The 22167-nt window shown below is 42.9% G+C and overlaps 1 protein-coding gene across 1 annotated transcript; it reads right to left on the bottom strand.

Annotated features, from left to right (window-relative positions):
* Positions 1 to 5134: 5134 nt before the first annotated feature.
* Positions 5135 to 21187, bottom strand: LOC123955618 (interferon-induced protein with tetratricopeptide repeats 5-like). Its single transcript, XM_046027847.1, has 2 exons — positions 20639 to 21187; positions 5135 to 8462 (listed from the first exon to the last, which is right to left on the bottom strand). The coding sequence occupies exons 1-2, from the start codon at positions 20641 to 20643 to the stop codon at positions 7022 to 7024; spliced, it is 1446 nt and encodes a 481-aa protein (XP_045883803.1). The 5' UTR covers positions 20644 to 21187; the 3' UTR covers positions 5135 to 7021.
* Positions 21188 to 22167: the final 980 nt, after the last annotated feature.

Genomic DNA, 22167 nt, shown 5'->3' on the forward strand with positions numbered 1-22167 from the left:
CCCTTATGTGCTCATTTTTAATGACTACCTAGGATTCTCTCTTATGGATCAATACCATTTTATCTATAACCTATTGATACTCAGGTGGCTTCCAATATTTTTATTATTATAAATTAACATTGTGGAGGAATGCCTTTGGGCATATACCTTTATGCACTCCTCCAAGTTTTTTTCTTTGGATTTCTTTCTAAAACTGTAATTTCTGGATTAAAAAGTAAGTTCACTTTCGGTTCTGATGAAATTGACTCCAGAAAGGCTATGTGAATTTCAGATTCATCCAAAGTTTGGAAATGTGAGTTTTCCAAACACATTTCCATGAGTCCTATTCTTTTACAGGCTTTTCCAACCTTATCTAATGGTCCTTGAATTGATTTTCTAGAGACGTTGAGCAGTTCTACACTGTTGACTGCTCATCTTCAGTTTTTTGCTTAGTGTTAGCTCCTGTCCTCAGTTTCATTTTATTTTTATTTATAACTTATTGACTTTTTAAGTGTCTAGTTTGATTGTTTAACATCAGGCTGGGTTTGTAAAAAGATAAGCTGCAGATTGTCTTGGGCTTTTGGACACCAGGGCACAGGGTTCCTCTGTTCCTCTGCTCTCAGAGCAGAGCACAAAGGCCTCATCCAGATCTCTTAGCAACATGGGCAGGCCCAGCAGAGGGAGCAAGAGAGGAAGAATGACTTGGCCCTTTGCTGTGCCCGTGCCCCCACCACTTCCGGAAAGGCTGGCTGCAGCTGTCAGAGCTCTGGTGTATGCAGTGGTAGGAGGACCCGCAGTGCCTTTGATTCCTCGGCCTCGTTTTAATTGAGGTGCTCATTTTATAATATTGAGCATAGAAATATCACAATATTTTCTTGATTTATGTGCTCTCGGTAATAAGAATCTATATAGTTTCTCTGTTTATAGCAACAATGAGAACTAAACATATATATATATTTTACTTTATAACACATTATTCCACATTAATATGATTCCCTTTCTCATTATTTTGAAGCACCCTAAATTTGTCTATGGAAGGGTTCTTTTTGAAGTCAAGATTTCATAAATTCAGACTTTTAAATAAGCTTTGTCTAGTGTTGGTGTCCTGCCATCTCAACGTTAAAATTTTGAAACTCGTGATTTTTGAACTTTGGTAGTTTAAATTTTATATTGTAAGTTAGGAATACTTACACACAGGTATGTATTCATTGCAGTATAGGGAGTAAATATCTACTGTTACTAACAGTCTAGACACACCATCAGTTACCCTCGGAGGCCCATTTCTTTCTACCTTTTGCAGACTGTACCATTATCATATACTAAATTCTTACATGATATTAGGACTTTACATGTTTTCTTTTTCACAACTCAGAACTAAAATATTTGGATTACTATAGCTATTAAAGACACTTTCGTTCAGCTTCAGTCTGCCTTTTCACAAAATGTTTGCCTCTTACTATTCTACATAAAATTTACATTTTTTTTCTAGCAACAGAACAAAAAAATGTGAAAACAAAAGTTTGTGGAGATTTTGTTTGGAATATTGTGTCATAATGTATTTCATCTTTTTATTTAGGAAAATTATTTGTTCTTCTTTATAACTTGAAGCTTTTAAATTATTATTCACTGAAGTTCAAAAGTTTCCTTCATACAGACTTCACATTTCTTGTTTATGTCTAGGTTTTTTTTCTCTGAACACGTAAACCTCTGGACTATCTTATCATCATGAACATATGGGAGGAATTTTAGATTGTTAAAATATATTTACCAATAAAGATTTTCATTATGTACTATTCAATAAAGAGATAGTCACAAAGCATCATGCTCTTTATAAAAATGACAGAATTTGCACTTAAAGTTAACTCCAAGAGGAGGGGGGGGGGTCTTCTTTTGGATTATATTTTTAGAGTTTTTCCATTTTTAATGTTTATATAGTTTTCCCAAGCAAATGTATTTTGCAGCCCAAGAGAAATCTTGATGATCATGGATATGACATTTTTTAATTGTTGGCCTCTGTTTTCAGCTTTTCTTAAATGTTTTACCTATGTTCATAAATGATGTATCTGTGATATACATTTGTTTGTGGTAGTTTTATGTCAGTACAGACACAGGCTATGATTAAAGCACACTTTTAAACCTTGTCCTTAGGGATTATAAAAACAACACCTCCAGGGAGAAGAGATTGTTTTGGGCGGCTCAGAAGGATGGGCCATTGAGGCTAATGGGCACTGAATCTAGAACTGCAAAGAATGGGACCTCTGAGGACACTCGGAAGGTAAGGCACAGCTCTTTGCTCTGTATATGTGCAGTTCCATGTTGTCTCCAGCCTCCTGAGCTGGGAGGCTCTGGCCTTTATCCTTTGGACACCTGGTTCTGGACAGAGAACTAGAAAGAAAGTTTGTGTTCTTGTGGGTTCTATGGAATTTGGTAGTCAGAAAGAAAAAGAGTTGTAATTGGATTGCAGTGGGCCATGTTCACAATCTCCAAATGCTTCTCAGTTGGGCATATGAGTATGTGTAGTTTTGAGCCTGCCCAGGACTTACCCTCAGAGAAAGGCCTTTGAGGATAGGCTGTGCCATGCGTCTGCTGTTTCAAGGTGGAGGGAAGGGTGCACAGGAGAAGATGAGGACTGGCACTCAACAGGAGATGAGCTGTGATTGCCTCTGTCACTTTCTTTGAGGAGAGCTCCCCATATGCAGTAAAATGCATTGCCTCCATCCCAGAAGGTCTCTTCTTCAGCTGCATCTGCCAGGGAGTGAGGCCTGTGACTGTGACTGAGGAGAGCTGTTAAAGGCTGTCCGATAGGAGCTGGGGCTGCGGGGTCTTGATGGTGAGACACCGTCAAGGAGCGTGGACTTCGGTCAGTCTGGTCTGCATACATGTCCAGACTCTACCACTCAGCACATTTGTGGGTCTACACAGGTGACTTAACCACCGAAATCCTCGGTTGCTCCCTCACTAAAAAGTGAATGACAGCAGTAACTACTTTATGGGGTTGTTGTAAGATTTAAAAATAAAATACATAAGTTCATTTATCAATCAACAGATGTGAATCAGACAGTTTTGCAGTTGATCAGGACTTACTTGAAAACGAAACACAAAACTCTGTTGGAGAGTGATGGGAGTAGGGGAGTAGGGGAGCCCACCTACCCCAGGTGAGATCCACAGTTACACACTTTATTCATGAATAAAAATAGCTCCAGCAAAGCTCAGGTGGCCACTTACCAAAATTCAGCAACAGTGGGGAAAAAAAAAATAAAACAAAACAAAAACCCGAGAATAACTTTTCAAAAAGAGGAGGACAACTTCATTTTGCCCCCGATCCCACCTGCCCTGGCTGGCGCTGCTCAGTGCCGATGGGGAACTCCCAGCCAGAAACGGTTCTCTCTGGGAAAGGAGGAGCCAGGTGAGCACCCAGCTTTCTGAGCCCCAGGCAAAGGCCCTCCTTCGGTTTTGCTCCACCCAGACACTGGCAAAGCTAAAGCACGTACGGATGGCTAGGAACAAGGACGAGCAGGAGCTACCCGTGTCAGCACAGCCTGGTTCTGACCGTAGTTCCCAGGGACCCGCCCTGCAGAGGCCCCAGGCAGCTCTGGTCACCGAAGAAACCAGTGGGCGCTCAGTACTGTGGTGATGTCGAAATGTCTCACAGACTCGTCGCACCTTGTCCACATACATCTGAGCGTCTGCGTGTCTGCCCAGGTGGTAGGAGACCCAGGCGAAGTTGCCCCAGGTGACCAGACTTCGGGTGTCCGCTTGCTCCGGGTGCTCCCGCCGGATCAGCTCCTCCGCCCGCCGCAGGCACTCCAGCGCCGCCTCGTGCTGACCACGCAGGTGTTTTACGTAGGCCGAGAAGTTGTACATCGTAGCTTTGCACTCAGTGTTTACCGAGTCAATCTGGTGACACACTCTGTCTTCTAGATCGCCTAAGACACCATCTTCCTTAGGTAAGTTCCACGTGAAATGGCATTTCAGCTGTGCAAGGGTTTCCTCCAGAGAATCCTTGTTGACCTCGCTGTGAAGAAAACAAACACGGTCACTGGGACACGCACCTGCGAGGCACTGCATCTGGGACGCGGTGACAGGTTGTGTCAGCTCGCCAGGCTGTGAGGTGCCCGAGCTCTCGTTAAACGTTAGGTCTGGGGTGTGTGTGACGGTGTCCCCAGGAGAGATGAGCCGCTGACTCGGTGGGCAGGGAAAGCAGACTGCCCTCCCCCGGTGTGGACGGGCCTCCCGCGTCTGCTGAGGGCCCCAGTCGAACCGAGAGGGAGAGGAAGTGTGAATTCTGTCTGTCTGTGTGAGCTGGACACTGGCCTTCTCCTCTCTTTGGACTGGAGCTTATATCGTCGGCCTTCCTGATTCTCAGGCGTTCAGACTCGGATCGGAGCCTCTGGCATTATCCCTCCAGGTCTCGGGACTCTGACTGGAATCACGCTACTGCTCTCTCCTGGTCTGTAGCTTGTGGCCCGTGGACCGTGGTTATGATGCTCAGCTTCCATATCGTGTGAGGCAGTTCTTCAGTGTTTTAATATCTAGTGAATTTTAAAGTTGTTTAATAGACTATAAAGTCTAATATTTAAATACAGAGGCTTGGATGCCTGGATGGCTCAGTCCATTCAGCATCTGCCTTTGCCTCAGGTCATGATCCTGGGGTCTTGGAATTGAGTCCCACATCAGGCTCCTTTCTCAGTGGGGAGCCTTCTTCTTCCTCTGCTTGAAGCTTCCCCTGCTTGTGCCCTCCCTCCCTCTCTCTCTCTCTCTGTGACAAATAAATAATATCTTAAAAAATATAGAGGCTTATAACTATATTATTGTTTTGATATCATAATTGCATTTTATTGTGTGTAGAGTCCCTACTTGGGAACATAACCTTAATTATGTTATTCCCAATGGGGGAAAATGACTTGCTGCAAAATAAAATATGTGCTGCAAAATGTGACAGATGCTGCTTTTTTTTTTTTTTAAAGATTTTATTTATTTATTTGACTGACAGAGATTACAATCAGGCAGAGAGGCAGGCAGAGAGAGAGGAGGAAGCAGGCTCCTTGCTGAGCAGAGAGCGCAATGCAGGGCTCAATCCCAGGATCCTGTGATCATGATCTGAGCCGAAGGCAGAGGCTTTAACCCACTGAGCCCCCCCAGGTGCCCTACAGATGCTTCTTCCGACAGGTTAGGACTTCAGTCCTGAATTCTGAAAATACTTGAGTAAAGACCATTGCCTTTCCTGTTCTTCCCTCTTGAATGAACAAATAAAATTAGTAAAATAAACCAAAACAGCAGAGACTTAAGTAAATCAAACATTAAAAAAATTTAATTCATGAAATACATTGCAGTATGGATGTATGTTTGAATACACATAGAAAACATACCTGGAAGGATTCCTATTAAACTGTTAACAGGTTGCCATGGGGGTGTGGAATTGGGTTAGGGTGAGGAGAAGTGCTCTTATTTTTAAATCCATATGCTTCTGTTTGTTTAAAATTTTACAATGAGAATTCATCACTTTTGTAATACAACCATAGAAATTTAAAAACAAAAAATAGTAACAAGTAAAAAATATACATGCATAATAGCATCAAGGCAGTGGCAGTGTGGAGAATCAAGTCACATGGCACACTTTTCCACTAATACTGTGGTGGTAAATGTAATTGTAGATGATGATCAAAGAAACAACAGCAGAGAAGCCACTTTCAGTAGGATCTCAATCTAAAAAGCCCCCCAGGCATAAGCGCTCTTAAGCAGTAGCCCCTTCAAGGTGGATATTCAAACCAAAAGCAGGGCTTAACTCTTCCTGGAAAATCTACAGGAAAACTTGTTCATCTGAAACCTTCAGGCAAAAGAAAAAACTACACAGAAGTAAGTTTGGGATACTATAGGAGTTAACCAAAGGCCAGAAATTAGGGGTATGAGAACCACCCAGCCCAGACCCAAAACCAAATCACTGAAATCTTGGTAATCTATGGATGTAGAATGGGGACATCTACTTTACCCATTTTTAAAAATCATTTTTCGCAATTTCTCAATCTGCTTTCTGTCTTAATTTTAACCTAAAAATTCTGCAATTTTAGTTGGAATAAAGTGAATTCCATTAGATTAGGTTTATTCTTCTAGTTAAAAGACCAGAAAATCTTGAGACTAATGATTTTCCATTGTCCATTTTTTTTTTCAAAACTGTTTCTAGTTATGAAATGAACATTTTGGGGGGATAATATCTCTGATTTCTCATGGGTCTCTAAAGTCCTATATTTAAGGAAATCCTTTTCTCCCTGTTTTAGTTTTTTTCTCCTTTTATTGAAGTCATCATAGATGGCAGACTTTTTACTGTTATGAACTTTTTCTTTCAATGAAAGGGAATCTTTAAGTGACTATCAGGCTAATGGTTAAATATCCTCATCATAATCAGAACCCATAGAATCCATCTTTTGCAAGCTGCATAGTTAAGAGCTTAACTAATACAATTTTGCATTCCTGAAAGTGGGTTCTTGACCTAGGTGTCAAAGGCTTATGCAGAATTTTGCTCACTGCATAAGTGAGCAATATGAGAAATTTGACAAAATTTAATCAGAAAATTATTATTATTTAAGGATTTTATTTATTTATGGGGGGGGGGTGGGCAGAAGGGCAAGGAGAGGGATAAGCAGACTCCCGCCGAGCTGAACTCAGAGCCAGACATGGACTCAGTCCTGTGACCCTGAGATCATGACCTGAGCTGAAATCAAGAGTCAAACACTTAATTGACTGAACCACCCATGTGCCCCTAATCAGAAAATTACTATAAGTAGCAGAGATAAAGGGGATATAGTCCTAATGGCCATACCATTTTTGAAAGACACAACATCTGGAATATTTTTGTTTCCAAATGGATTACATCATTTTAATTAAAAAAAAATAATCCAAAGGTTCATCCCATTTAGGATGATGCCTGGTTTACAGTAAACATTCAACAAAAATTGCCTCCATAATTAACAATAAAAATGTTATGTTAGATATATGAGCCCCAAATGAGAAGAAAAGCTTAAAAGCAATTTCCTAGAGCATGTATTTAAATAGAAAGTCGAAGCTCACAGAGAGCGGCAAGGGACTCTGCATTTTCTGGATCTAGCCTCAGGGCCCGCTCATAGTACTCAACAGCTTGCCTCCGGGCTCCCTCCAGCTTGTAAACAAACCCCAGGGCACATAAACTCTGCACATCTGATGCATCACGACCAAGTCTCTTTACAGCCAGTTTCTTGAGAACACTTATCAGTTTGGGACGGAGGGATGACTGGTCGCTGATCTTTAAGGCCTCTAAATAATGGCACATGGCAGTACTTTCTGATTTACCGTGAAATTCCTGAAAGCGGCCGTAATAGTAGTGGATCTGATGTTTGTGATCATCGGTTATGTTCTCCAGATGAAGGGCTTTCTGGAATACCTCTTCAGCTTTGCTACACTGGCCTGCCTCCACATACATGCTGGCCAGGTCCGTGTAGACAAATGGGAACTTGGAGTCTCGTTGCACAGCTACTTCAAAATGAGATATAGCCGTGGTAAGAAGCCTGTCCATTCTCCGCTTATCCTCCCCTGTAGGTCTGTTGTCTGTAGCCTTCTTGATTTCAGTCATTTGTGCCCTATAGCAAAGTCCCATCTGGTGATGCAAGAACGAAGACATTGGTGTCACCTTTAAGGCCTTTTTCAAAACTTCAAGAGCTTTGTCCCAGGAGTTTTTTCTCCTGTAGAATTTGGCTGTGTAACGAAGGACATGAGGTTGGGAAGATATCTGGTCCAGAATTTCTTCAATATACTTTTCCCCTTCATCTTCTGCTTGTATGTCTTGAAGCTTCAATGCCAGTAAAACCTTAATGTAGGCATTGCCTGGATTCAGGGTGACAGCCTTCCTCAGTGGGCCCAGAGAGAAGCTCTTTATACACCCATGTCGGTCAGTATCGTCCAGCCGGTACACTGTGATGGCATAGCCGATGTTAAATTCTGGATTGTCAGGTTCTGCTTCCAGAGCCTTCTCAAAAGCCGCTTTTGCCCTGTGGTAATACTTTCCTCCAAATTTCAAGAGTGCCCACCCTTTCTCACAGTCAATCTCAGGCATTTCCAACTTGTAGTCAGAAGGACTGGACAGTTTCCTACAGACTGTCCCTATCTTGTCTAAATGCTTCTGAGCTTCCTTAAGCTGATCCATGTGATAATACACCCAGGCATAGTTTCCCCAAGTGACCAGACGTCGCACTTCTTCTTTGTCCGAGTGCTCTCGCTGCATTATGTCTTCTGCTTGTTCCAAGCATTCTAGGGCATCTTCATTTTGGCCTTTTAGGTGTTTCACGTAGGCCAGTAGGTTATAAAGAGTAAGTCTGGATTCTGTGGTGACAAATTCAAGCTGCTGCTCAATTGTATCTTCCACATCAAACAGAATGTCTTCCTTAAGTAAATTCCATGTAAAGTGACATTCCAAGTCCAACAGAATGGCCTTCAAGGGGTCCTTAGGAATTTCACTGTCAAAGATAAAATCCTTTTTAAAGTTTTGAAGAAATAAGTCCATTTTTAAACCTTAAACAATTGTTCCCTGCTCAGCAACCAAACTGATTTTCAATTGGAATTTACCACCCCTATAACTTTATATTATTTTCCTCTGTCTACACCTATATCCTAGAAGTATTTCATTAAATTCTCATTATTTATTGCAAAACCAGTTCCGGAAAGATGGCAGGGTATCAGTTTCCTTTTGGCAGTCACTAACTGCCAAATACCTCCTATTTTTACGGAGAGAAATTTAAGTGTTTGGTTTACTAGCCTTGAAAATTAAGAATCATAGATCTATAAACAAACATAAAAGTCAATAACAAACATAAAAGTTCCATTTCTGTATTATGAAGAGGAAGAGAAAGAAGAACAGTGAGAAATAAGAAAAAGCACACACTGACGGAGATAAGGAAGCTGTACCAATATATCATTTTTGCTGAGGGAGGAAGGAAACCCCACAGAGAGAAAAGGCACAGAAATAGGAACAGGTCTACCAAAAGATGGGGAAAGCAGAAGTTGGAGGTAGATAAAAAGGAGAGTAACAGATTTCAAAGAAGATAAGGAAAAGGCTGAGTAATAAGCTCAGTAGGGTATTTTTTTTAAAGATTTTATTTATTCATTTGAGAGAGAGATAGTTCAAGCAGGGCCAGAGGGAGAGGGAGAAGCAGCCTCCCCGCTGAGCCAGGGGTGGATGATCCCAGGAACCTGAGATGATGACCGATGTCAAAGGCAGATTCTTAGCCATCTGAGCCTCCCAGGCATGCCAGGTCAGTAGGCTTTGGTATAAGTGCCGTGTCCTTCTGTCCTCTGGGGTTGTGGTCAGGAGTAAAGGCTAAGACCTCTTACAAACTTATCAGTGCCCTTAATATTCACTTCACATATATTTTCCGAGCTCCCTTTGTGCGAGACCCAGTATAATTTCTGCAGAGCCCACTGGACACAGGATCTCTGAAGCTAGGAAGATGAAGGGGGAAGGAAGGGAAAGGAAATATTTATTTATTACAGATGGCCTTCTATGTGCAAGATCTTCTAGATAACCCTGGGGATGGAACCCTGATGAGACAAAGCCCTGCTTGTACGGAGCTTATACATACATAGTCACTGACAACTCAGCATTCCAGCCAAGGTCCATGGGAGTGACCCAGAAAGTCTACACAGTCCAGTGCTGTGGACATCAATGGCTTTGGTTTGGTGAGGATCCCTTCTCTTGGATTTTGTTTCTGGAACATCCTCTCTCTCTACTCTGGGTGCATATGATTTGAGATGGGCCGTCCACCATTCACTCCAGTCTGGGAATATACAAGATTCCTGCCATTCCCTGGTCCCAGTGATTTACTCAGAGATAGTTCCATTAAAATATCATTTTGCTGAAATGGGACTTTGCCAGAACTATGTCTCTTCCTTCTAAAAATTTTAAACTGGTAGAATATCAGTTTGGATTTGCTGGTGGGCATCTTTCCAAACTTGAGGACAGCCTGCCTGAGAAGGAATCTGACAGAGCAGAAAATGGAGCTTCGACAGGCGGAAGGTCAGGGTGCCCAAGATAGTGACTTAGCAGCCTTGCCTGGTTCACCCTGTCTACTCCTGAACTTCTCTTCACCTGAAGAAATAACTCTCTCTTTCTTTGTTTAAGCTAGTTTGAATTAGGTGTCTATTATCTGCAATGGACAAAGTTAGGATTAATACTCCTCATTTTACTTATTTGTTTTGTTGATGGTGGTGGCAAGGCAGTCAGGAAAGACTTTCTGAATCTTCCACTGGCCACAATTAAGAAATATACAGAAAAAAAATTCCTTAGGGCTCTTTCAAACAGAGAAGTGCCCTGCTTATATGATGAACAGGATACACTGTGTGTGAGAATGTGCATGCATGTTTCCCTTTCCACTGCACACAGGACCCCCACCCGACACGTATTTGTGTGAATGCTTATGGGAACTGTAGTGCTATTTCCATCAAAACATTTATTGGCCATGTCATGTCATCCATGCCAGGCACTATTCTAATTGAAGTGGATAAAGTAGTGAGCAAGTAAGTTCGAAAAATGCCCTTTCTTGATGGTAATTTCATTCTGGGAGAGGAGGGGACAAAAGGAATTGAAAGAAAAGAAATATGGAAACAAATGGGCAGTGTAATTCCAGATAGTGAGGAGTGTTAAAAAGAAAAAAAAATCAGAGTAATGGTATAACCTGGTGGTGGGGCGGGGGAGGTACTAGAGTTAAGATTATGAAGGAACAGCCCATGTAGAAAGGGGCAATTGAAAGAGTTAGATCTCAACAGCGGAACAGAGGCAGTCCTAAAATCTGAGGGCAGGATGGTCTAAGCCACTGCTTCTCAGCCAGGGTGCTTTGGCCTGCTTGGAGACATCTGCTGACGTCTGGAGACAACTGTGGTCATCACACTGCAGGAACGTTCCTGACACCCACTGGGTCAAGGCCAGGGATGCTACTAAATAATTTATTCATACACAGGGAGGCCCCAACTGCCACGAGTTATCAAGCCCCAAATGCCAGTCATACTGAGGTTGAGAAACCCTGGTTTTGGCTGAGGGACCAGTGGGTGCAGGGGCCCTGAGGTGGGAACAGCTGCCGCGTGTTCAGGGGACCGGAGGAAGGCAAGTGCATGGCATGCACAGTGAAGGGGAAGAGTGGAAGATGAGGCACGGTGGCAGCGGGGACAGAGGTGCGGGGCTTGCAGTCCATGATAAGCGGAATTAGTTTTACTCTCACTATAATGGGAAACCACTAGGGAAATGAGAATGTTTGATACAGTCTTAAAAAAGAATCCCTCTGGTTGCTCTGTAGAGAATGGACGATAGGGGGAGCTCAAGAAAGGAAGTTGGGAATCTGACAGAGAAGTGTGGATTCAACAAACACGTATCCAGAGCATTTATTCAGGGCACTGTTCTTTTTTTTTTTTTTTTTTTTTTAAGATTTTATTTATTTATTTGACAGACAGAGATCACAAATAGGCAGAGCAGCAGGTAGAGAGAGGGGGAAGCCAGCTCTCCGCTGAGCAGAGAGCCTGACATAGGGCTCGATCCCAGGACCCTGAAATCATGACCTGAGTCGAAGGCAGAGGCTTAACCCACTGAGCCACTCAGCCGCCCCATTGGGGCACTATTCTAAGTGTTGGGATACAGCGGTGAACAGAACAGAAAAAAAAGGGGGAAAAGGCCTGACTTCATATATCTTACATTCTAATGAGGGGTCGGGAGTGGGGAGGGTGTGCCATAAGAAGACCGCCAAATAATTGAAAATATAGAGTATGTGAGATGGGTAAGAAGTAATAAGGGATAAAAATAAAGCAGGAAAGGAGAAATGGAGGGTGGCAGGGGATCAGATAGGTCATTAAAATTTAAATAGCATGGCCAGAGCAATCTCCCTGAAAAGCATGAAAGCAGCTTTTGAGGGGGATCCGAGGGGAAAGCAAGCCAGCCAGTGCTGGGGCTGCAGTGAAGGGTTAGTGAGGTCTGGGTGGTTGTGTGTGAGTCAGAGCTGACAGGTCTTTCTGACGGGTTGGGTGGTAGGGTAGAACAGAAGGAGAAGAGGGAATCCAGGGTAACTCTTAACACTTTGACTTTAGAAACTAAGTGGGTAACTCGAGAGGACTATTCGGAAATGTTAATTCTGACATGCCAGTTAGACCTCGAAGGGAAAAGGTCATGTATGAACTTGGATATTAATGAAGAAAATAATGGGGATGAAGAGAGAGGAGTTAGAACTAGGGATATAAAATGGGGAGTCGCCGGCGTGCACATCAACCTTAAAACCGTGAGTTCTAGAATGAAATTACCCAGGGAGTGAGCACCGAGGTGCAGAGAAGAAGGTCAAAACGAAACTGTACTACACTCCAGGTCAAGTAGAGTAGGAGCAGGAAAGGAGGCCAAGCAGGAGCAATGAGTGTGGGAGCTGGAAAGCACTGGTATCATGAGAAAAGCCAATATTGTTAAAATGTCCATGCTTCCCAAAGCAATCTTCAGATTTAATTCATTCGCTACCCAAATACCAACAGTTCTCACAGAACTAGAACAAATAATAATAAAATTTGTACGGAACCAACAAAGACCCTGAGTAGCCAAAGTAATAACCTTGGCTATCCACAAAACCAGATCTCAAGGTTTACTACAAAGCCGTGGTCATAAAACAGTCTGGCACTGGCACAAAACAGACCCAGAGATCAGTGGAGCAGGATAGAGAGCTCAGAAATAAACCCACGCTTACGTGGTCAGTTAATCTTCAATGAAAGAGGCAAGAATATACAAATGGAGAAAGGCAGTCTCTTCAACAAATGGTGCTGGGGAAGCTGGACAGCTACTTGGAAAAGAATGAAACCGGGTCACTTTCTCATACTATATACAAAAACTCAAAATAGCGGTGCCTGGGTGGCTCAGTCGGTTGAATGACTGACTCTTGGTTTTGGCTCAGGTCATGATCTCAGGGTCGTGGGATCCAGCCCCATGTCGGGCTCTGCGCCCAGCAGGGAGTCTGCTGGAGAGTCTGTCTCTCTCCCTCTGCACCTCTCCTCTCTCACACACTTGAGCTCTCTATCTCTCTCTCTAAAGAAATAAATAAAAATAAATTTAAAAAATATAAAATAATAATATAAATAAATACATAAAATTAAATAAATAAAAATTAAAAAGTTTTAATCATGAAATTTTTTTTTAAAGATTTTTATTTATTTATTTGACAGCTAGAGATCACAAGTAGGCAGACACGCAGGGGGTGGGGGAAGCAGGCTCCCCGCTGAGCAAAGAGCCTGATGCAGGACTCTGGGATCATGAACCGAGCCGAAGGCTGAGGATTTAACCCACTGAGCCATTTAGGTGCCCCTAATCATGAAATTTTTAATGACTTAATTATATGCCAGTGGGAATGATCCAGTATCAAAATGAATAAATAAATAAATATAATAAAATAAAAATAAATAAAATCTTTAAAAAAAATAAAAAATAAACTCAAAATAGATTAAAAACCTAAATGTAAGACCTGAAATCATGACACTCCTAGAATAAAATATAGAAATTACTGCCTATATTTTCTATATTTGCTTATTTTCATCAGCCATAGAAACATTTTTCTAGACATGTCCTTTCAGACAAGGAAAACAAAAGCAAAATTAAGCTACTGGGACAACACCAAAGTAAAAAATTTTGCCCAGGCAAAGGAAACCATCAACAAAATGACAACGCAGTCTACTGAATGGGAACAGATATTTGCAAATGATATATCTGATAAGGGGTTAAGATCCAAAATATATAAAGAACTTATAGAACTCAATACCAAAAAACCCCAAATAATCTGAATAAAAATGGGCAGAACACCTAAAAAAGACATTTTTCCAAAGAGGGCATACAGTTGATCAGGAGACACAGGAAAATAACACTAATCAGGGAAATGAGAACAGCAGAGTTTCCTGACAAAATTTAAAATAGAATTAACATATGATCCACTACAGGGTATTTACCCAGAAAATATAAGAACACTTACTTACTTACTTATTTTTAAAGATTTTATTTATTTATTTGACAGAGAGCACAAGCAAGGGGAGTGGTAGGCAGAGGGAGGAGAGCAGGATCCCTGCTGAGCAGAGAGCCCGATATGGGGCTTGATCCCAGGACCCTGGGATCATGACCTGAGCCAAAGGCAGATGCTTGTCTAAGCCACCCAGGTGCCCCAGAACACTAATTTAAAGGGATATACGCACCCCTATGTTTATCACAGCATCATTTACAATAGTCAAATTATGGAAGCAGCCCAGGAATGCATCGATAGATGAATGGATCAAGAAGATGTCAAGATACACAATGGAGTATTACTCAGCCATAAAAAAGAATGCAGTCTTGCCATTTGCACCAACATGGATGGAGCTAGAGACTATAACGCTAGTAAAATAAGTTTGAGAAAGACAAATACCATATGATTTCACTCATAGGTGGAATTCAAAAAACAAAACAAATGAACAGAGAAAAAAAGACAATAGTCCCAGACTCTTAAATACAGAGAACAAACTGGTGGTTACCAGAGGGGAGGTGGTTGGGGGCCTGGGTGAAGTAGATTAAAAAAGAAGAAGAAGAAAAAAAATCCATGATGTCATGAAAGCCTAAGGAAGAAATATTTATTTCAGGAAGGACAGATGGATATCAATATGTACAATGGACTCTAAGAGGTTGAGTGATTGAGGACAGAGAAGAGATCGCCGCTTGTGCTGTAGCAAAGCTGTGGGGGACCTTGATGAGAGTTTTACTAGAAAGGTAGGGATGAAAACATTCTGGTTGGAGGGACAATGGTAGGTGAAAAAGTGGATATGGGGAAATACAGGCCACTCTTTTCAAAGAATTTTTTTTTGCAATTTATTATTATTATTTTTATTAACATATAATGTGTTATTTGCCCCAGGGGTATAGGTCAGTGAATCATCAGACTTACACAATTCACAGCACTCACCATAGCACATACCCTCCTCAATGTCCATAACGCAACCACCCTCTCCACCCTCCCTCTCCCTAGCAACCCGCAGTTTGTTTTGTGAGATTAAGAGTCTCTTATGGTTTCTCTCCCTCCCGACCCTATCTTGTTTCATTTTTTTCCTTCCCTACCCCCCAAACTCCCACCCTGCCTCTCAAATTCCTCATATCAGGGAGATCATATGATAACTGTCTTTCTCTGATTGACTTATTTTGCTCAGCATAATACCCTCTAGTTCCATCCACGTCATTGCAAATGGCAAGATTTCCTTTCTTTTGATGGCTGCATAGTATTACATTGTGTGTGTGTTATTTATTTTATTTATTATTTATATTATTTATTTATCCATTCATCTGTTGATGGGCATCTAGGTTCTTTCCATAGTTTGGCTATTGCAGACATTGCTGCTATAAACATTAAGGTGCATGTGCCCCTTTGGATCACTACATTTGTATTTTTGGGGTAAATACCCAGTAATACGACTGCTGGATTGTAGCTCTGTTTTCAACTTTTTGATGAACCTCCATGCTGTTTTCCAGTGTGGCTGCACCAGCTTACATTCCCATCAACAGTGTAGGAGTATTTCAAGGAATTTTGCTATTAAGGGAATGGACAGAGCTCCATCTGGAAGGAGGCTGGGGGAACTGTCAAAAAAAGTTTTAATCATGACATTTTTAATGACTTAATGATATGCCAGTGGGAATGATCCGGTATCAAAGGAAAGAATGATGTCTATGGGAGAGTGGTGAGGATAACAGCAAGGAAGGTGGAACATGAAGCAGAAGTGAAGCTATACATTATATATAAAATATTCAAATCTTTTAACTCCAGCCTCAAACTCTGAACCATGGTTGCCATGCCCTCCACCATCTGGTCCATGTCTATTTCTCTAGCCTCATTTTGTACAGTCTGCTCTCATTCATTGTGCTCCAGTCATACTGGCCTTTTAAAAAAAGTTTATTTCCTCTGCCAAATCTATCTCCCTCAGGGCATTTGCACCTGCTTTTCACACCCTTACTCTTTGAATCCTTCCTATGAGAATTCTAGGGATTACTTACTCTCATAATTCTGGTCTTGGCTCAAATATCAGTCTTCAAAGAGGAGCACCCCGACCTCTCTAGCTAATGCTGTACCCCCACCTTGCCAGTCGTCCTAAAATCTAGTGTATCTCATTTTCCTGTCCTGCATAAGCACTCATATCAATCTTTGCTGGGAGCTGGGAAGGAGAAGAGTGCTTTGAATCACATGTGAGATTGAGGTTTTAAACTGGTTGGGACTGAGTCTTTAGGAACAGGGAAAAGGCTGTCTTAATAGCCAAAAGTGACAAGAGTTAGAGAACTGGATTAGTGACACAACTAGTAGTAGTAACTGGACAAATAAAACCATTTCACACTTATAATCTAATCTACTACTCCACGAATTGCCTTCCAACTTTTATAAAAACGAAATTTCAACCTTAATGACAGTATTAATTTTAGTACACATTTAAGTTAATTTGTAAATTATGAATGTCAAGTTATAATTTTCATTCTCCATGTGTACATACATATGCACTTATCTACAAGTGCAACCTTTTAGTGACTGCAGGTTCTAGGCCAGACTTGCCAACAGAAACTTCCTGCCATGATGGAAATGTTATCTGTGCTGTCCAATATGAAGGATACTAGCCACAAGTGACCACTGATAGCTAAAAATTTGGGTTCAGCTGAGGAACTGAATTTTAAATTTTATCTACTTTTAATTAATTTAAACAACCACATATGACTCGTGGCTCCTGTATTAAACAGGACAGTGGAGACACTGGGCCTGTCCAGCTTCATAGAATAAAAGGTCTCCAGCACGACAGGTTAGAGCTCTCCTTTAACTTAAAATTGTTTGCTATTTTATTCAAGGTGAAGAGCTAAATTAAATGGCAAATCGAGATTAGATTTTTAAAAAAACAACTTAGTACATATGACCTGGGCTCACTGCAGAGTCGGCTCAATAATGTAAATGCTACACCATTTATAATATTCTATCCAAAATCAAGCAGATGAGGACTCAAAAAACAAAACAAAAGAAACCCCAATAAAACCAGATGCTGCCTTTCATTGCTAGTTTAAATGCATGCCAGAAAAAAAAAAAAAAATGCATGCCAGGCAGTGTGCCAAGTACTTCCAAATGACATTTAATTTTTATACCATTTCATTATTTTCACAGTTGTATGGATGAGGACTGGGGGACAGAGTTTAAATTACACGTCCGAGTTTATCAGCTATAAAGTGGCCGAGGACAGATTCAAACCTCGTTCTGCCCGACTTGGTGTTTAAAGCTAATGTCTTTCTTTCTTTCCTTTTTTTTTTTTAAGCTAATGCCTTCCAACCATAATGTTATACTCCCTCTTTAACATAAATATTGGAAGTTGGTTTTTGAGTAGTTTACTTTAAAATATGGGATATATGTAACGTATTGAAAATTCATTTTGCCTGGGGAGGACCTAAAAAGACAATGGGAAGGGATTTTAGAGCAGCTGAAAGAACAGCTAAGAGGTCTGTGTGGCTGCCCAGGGGGGAGGGATAAGCCAGGTTCTATGCCTTTCTGGGACTGTCTCCATTCTGGAACTCTGGAGAGAGATCCAGCATCCCTAGGGTTCTCTTAAGGATGAGAATTCTGTTTCTGGTGTTGCAGTTCCTGTGTGGCTGCCCAGGGGGGAAGGACAAGCCAGGTACTTAAAGGTCCAGGTTAAGAAAGTAATGGTTTCAAATATGAGCCCTCAGTGCAAAGTCCCAACATTCTACATTGTTGTGCTTGTTTGAGATGGAGCCGCTTCTCACCACGACTTGCTGTACGGAGTGCTTCAGATAAGAAGTGGCAGAGGTGTTTATTTCTCTAAGCATGATTAGGGCTCTCTCAAACAATTAAAGAGCTAGGTAAATATATATTAAAAGTGATCTAGGGGCGCCTGGGTGGCTCAGTCTGTTAAGCGTCTGTTTTAGGCTCAAGTCATGGTCCCAGGGTCCTGGGATTGAACCCCTCATTGGGCTCCCTACTCAGGGGGAAGCCTGCTTTTCCCTCTCCCTCTGCCTGCCACTCCCCTGCTGTACTCTCGGTCAAATAAGTAAAATCTTTATTAAAAAGTGATCTGAAGGAAGGGCAATGATCTTAATTATCAAAGATATAATTATCATTAAAAGAAATGAATTAAAATACTTTACTCCTACAGTCCAATAGAGACTTCCTCATATACCCTGATGACCTTCCAACATACTTCCTCAACTTATCTCTCCCCTGAATTCCAGACTCCAGGAATTTTTTAGTTCACATCTTCAATTAGAAGTTCAGTCGGTATCTGAAATAAACATATCCAGTACAGACACCTGGACTCCTTGATTCTCTTCCTCCTGTCTTCCCCATCTTGTTTGGCAAATAGCCTAGGAGTCATCTTTGATCCCTCCACTCCTCTCGTCTTAACCCCTCATCCAATCTAGTACAAAGTGTTGTTAATTCTACCATATCTCAAATCCGTCCACTTTTCTGCATTTCCACTGCTGTTTTTCTAGTCTGAACCACAATCACCTTTCCTTGGGGCTGGGGCAAAAATCTGGTCTCCCTGCTTCCTGTTTTAATTCCCCATATACTCCTAGTAAACTTTTGAAACTATAAGCCAGACCATGTCAGTCTCCTGCTTACAATCTCTCAATGGCTACCCAACACCCTTAGATACTAGTCCAGCCCTTGCCATGTCCCGCAAGTCCCTAAAGGACCCGGCCTTTCCTACTCATCAAACCTTTTTCCCCCTACTCTCCTCATTCATGGTATTTGAGATATACTGACTTTTCTTCCTCTCTAAAACACATCAAGTTTAAGGACTTTTATACCTGTTGTTTTTACTCTACTTGGGATGCTCTGCTTCTAAATTTTTGCATTTTGACTAGCTCTTTCCTGTAACTCAGCTCAAACACACCCCACCCAAGAGGCTGCTGGGGCAGAACTATCTAAAATGGCCTGCTCCATTCTAGGCCACTCTCTTAGCCCATTACACTGTTTTATTTTCCTTGTAGCCCTTACCACTTTCTGAACTATGTTGATTATTTACTCACTTACCTTGTTTATTTCTCCCATTTAAATATAAGCCCCATGAGCATGGAGACCTTACTGGCATTTTATTTATTTATTTTTTTTACCTCTGTGTCCACAGCATCTACTATTCTAGGCAGATAATGGAAGCTCAGTAAATAAATATTTGTTGAATGAATGAAAATGTGGATATATACTGGCAGCTTCTGGCATGTCTAGCCCTGAGATTAGGCTTAGCATAAAAAGCACCTGGATCCAAGATGAGGAATTCCTGCTAGTTCTTCCCTTCCTGCTGATGGCTCCAAATTTTTCCCCACTTCAGTCTTCCCTTTCCCACTTGGCTTTATATCTTTGGCATGCTCTCTATCTGGCCCTATGTTTGGATTCTGAAAATAGGTTTTGGACTGTCTTCTATGGTCCTGACTGGGAAATCTGGTATGATTGTCCCTTGGTGGTTAGTGGTTTCTTTCTCTGGTGCAAGCGCACCAGAATCATGGCAAGACAACCCCTTAACAGCCTGCCCAGCCCCCTGCCCATCCACACAGTAGGGTGACCCTCTGTTTCTGTTCTGAAGGTCTACCCCAGCCCAGCCCAAGGGGGTAGAGGAGGGCTGTCCCAGGGAATATGAATGTGGGTGTGAGATCTCAAAGGGACATTTAGTTGACCACTGAAGTGCTTTGCCTGGACTCTGGAATTTGTGCACAACTGGATGCCATGATAAGCTTTACTTTTAAACTGTCCACTTAATTTTTAAAGTTTGTCTCTGGGAAGCTGGCACAGAGAGGCTCTTGTGTCTGAAAGAGGCAACATTCATCTTTAGGCAATTTTGATTTTTGACCAGGAAGGTGCAGTCATTCATTGTTCTTGGGGGACAGTCCACAGTGGGGTCCCCTGGCTTCCAGGCCACCCTGCATACACATACAGTGCACCCCTTTGTCCTCCTCCTTCCTTCAGGCACCTTCCTGAAACCTCCCTCCCTCCCTACAGATGTTAGAGGTGGGGCACTTATTAATTTCATTTTTTACTTCACATGATAGTAATCAACATTTGCAAATATTAACGTGCTAAGCTGTCGATTAACTCCACAGCCCTAAGATCTGGATGCCATTCGTTTTTACGGGTAAGAAAGGGACTCACAGAGTTTAAGAAATGCTGCTTTGGGTTATTCAACCAGTAAGTGTTCAGAGTTAGGACTTGGAACAAGAATTTAGCCTCTAATCTCTCAACTCTTTAACGCGTACTGTTCACTCATCAGGCGCGGGGAAGGGCGCTAGCAAGCCTGGTGAGAAAAGCAGCCCTACACTCTAAGCTCGTAAAGGAGACAAAATCGCGGATCAGGCGGGTCAGCAAGAATCTGTAGCTCCCAGCAGGGGACGAGCTGAGACCCCGAAGTCAGAAAGGCAACAGGCAGTAGCAGCACATCCAGGTGACAGGACCGCAGCGACAGTCCCGGGAGGGAGAGGCGAGGCTAGTGTAGGCGGAGCCCGGGCTCGCGGGGGCGCCCCAATTCGACGCCTCCTGCGGGGCGCCCAGGGCTCAGCCCCTGGAAGGGCCACCGCGCAGCGCGGGCCATGGAATCCGAAGCCTATGCGGAGTTTGGGAGCAGAAGCGGAGAAAATCCTCACCTCATGGTGGTGGCGCGCTGTCCTGGGAGGCGGCCGTCCGCTAGGGCTTTCTGCTCAGGACGGGGAGCCCGGGCTGCTGAGCGAGGCGGGTACTAGTGGGGCGCGTGCGTGGGCGCGGGTGGGGGGCCCCCCCCGAAGGGCTGTGGGGCGCGGCGGGCGGGGCCGGGAGTGCGCTTCCGCCGGTGTCTGTAGCGGGAGGTCTGTATCCCCCGCCTGGGCCTTTATAAAAGCCGCGCCCGAGCGAGCGGGAAAACGAAACTGCGGAGTCACCCTGCTCCTGGGTTAGGCGGAGGCCAGATCCAGGAAACAAGCTTCTGCAAGATCCTGGGGAAGAGGTTTGCGGAGCTGGGGGTGGTTCGGTGTTGGGAATTGCGGCGGGGCCTCCGGACCTTGGTCTGGGGTCTCACTTGCCTCGCCGAGTCTGCGTGCCACTCCTGTAACATTTTTTTTTTTTTTTTTAATAAAATGACAGGAGAGGGGCGCCTGGGTGGCTCAGTCGGTGGAGCGTCTGCCTTTGGCTCAGGCTTCTTGAATGGAGCCCCACCCTGGGCACCCTGCTCAGCGTGGAGTCTGTTTTTTCCCTCTGCCCCTCCCCCTCGCTCCGCGCGGGCGCGCTCTCAAATCAATAAAATCTTTAAAAAGCACACAACAGGAGATTGTTTCCTGTTATTTTTGTTGTAAGGGTGGCCGTGATGCTCTGTGTCTCTGCATCCTAAGGGGAGAGGCGTCCCTGCTTCCTGTCTTGACTCAATAGACAATACAGGTGCGCAGCTGAGCACCTGTGCCATTATTCCCGTTGGGTAAAGTTAGAGAAACTTTGGAGTCAAAATGAATATATATCTAAAAAATTTGATAGCTGTTGCCGAATGGCTTTGCCAAGAGATTTCCACACCCCTATCCAGAGTTGTGACAGTGCTTGTCTTCTGTGCCCTTGTAAACTGTGCTTGCTTAGTAGACTTCTAATAAAGATAGGGGTGGTATTGGGAATCTAAGCAGAAAGTGCCCCTTTTGACTTCAATCATTTGTTTATTGATTCAACAAATTATATTGAACTTCTAAGAGCCAGACATTGTGCCAGACAAGGTCAATAAAGCAAAGAAAACAGACAAGGGACCTACCTTCATGGAGTTAGTTTCTGGAGGGAGTAGATAGTGCACAAAAGAGCAGCGTGTGTCAGACGGTACTATGGAGCGGGTTACAGTGCAGGGTATTTCCGGTGTAAATATGTGGGGGAGGAGAGGTTTCACTGAGTGACGTTTGAGTAAAGAGCTGAAGCAGGTGCAGGAGTGAGCACTGTGGTTATGGGGCCAGAGAAGGAAGTTCAGGCAGGGAAAGTTCAAAGCACTGTGGTTGGTAGGGCAGGGAAGAAAGTTCAAACCCTGGGAGGTGGGAGCATACTTGCCATCCATGGATGGTGTGATTGGAGTGGCAAGAGCAGGGGAAAAGTCACAAGAAATGAGGTCAGAGAGGTACTGGCATGGGCCTGTTTCACTGAAGCAGGAAGCCATGTTTTACTTATTTCTTTAATT

The sequence above is a fragment of the Meles meles genome, chromosome 13, assembly GCF_922984935.1.
Source record: "Meles meles chromosome 13, mMelMel3.1 paternal haplotype, whole genome shotgun sequence".
Taxonomy (NCBI): domain Eukaryota; kingdom Metazoa; phylum Chordata; class Mammalia; order Carnivora; family Mustelidae; genus Meles; species Meles meles.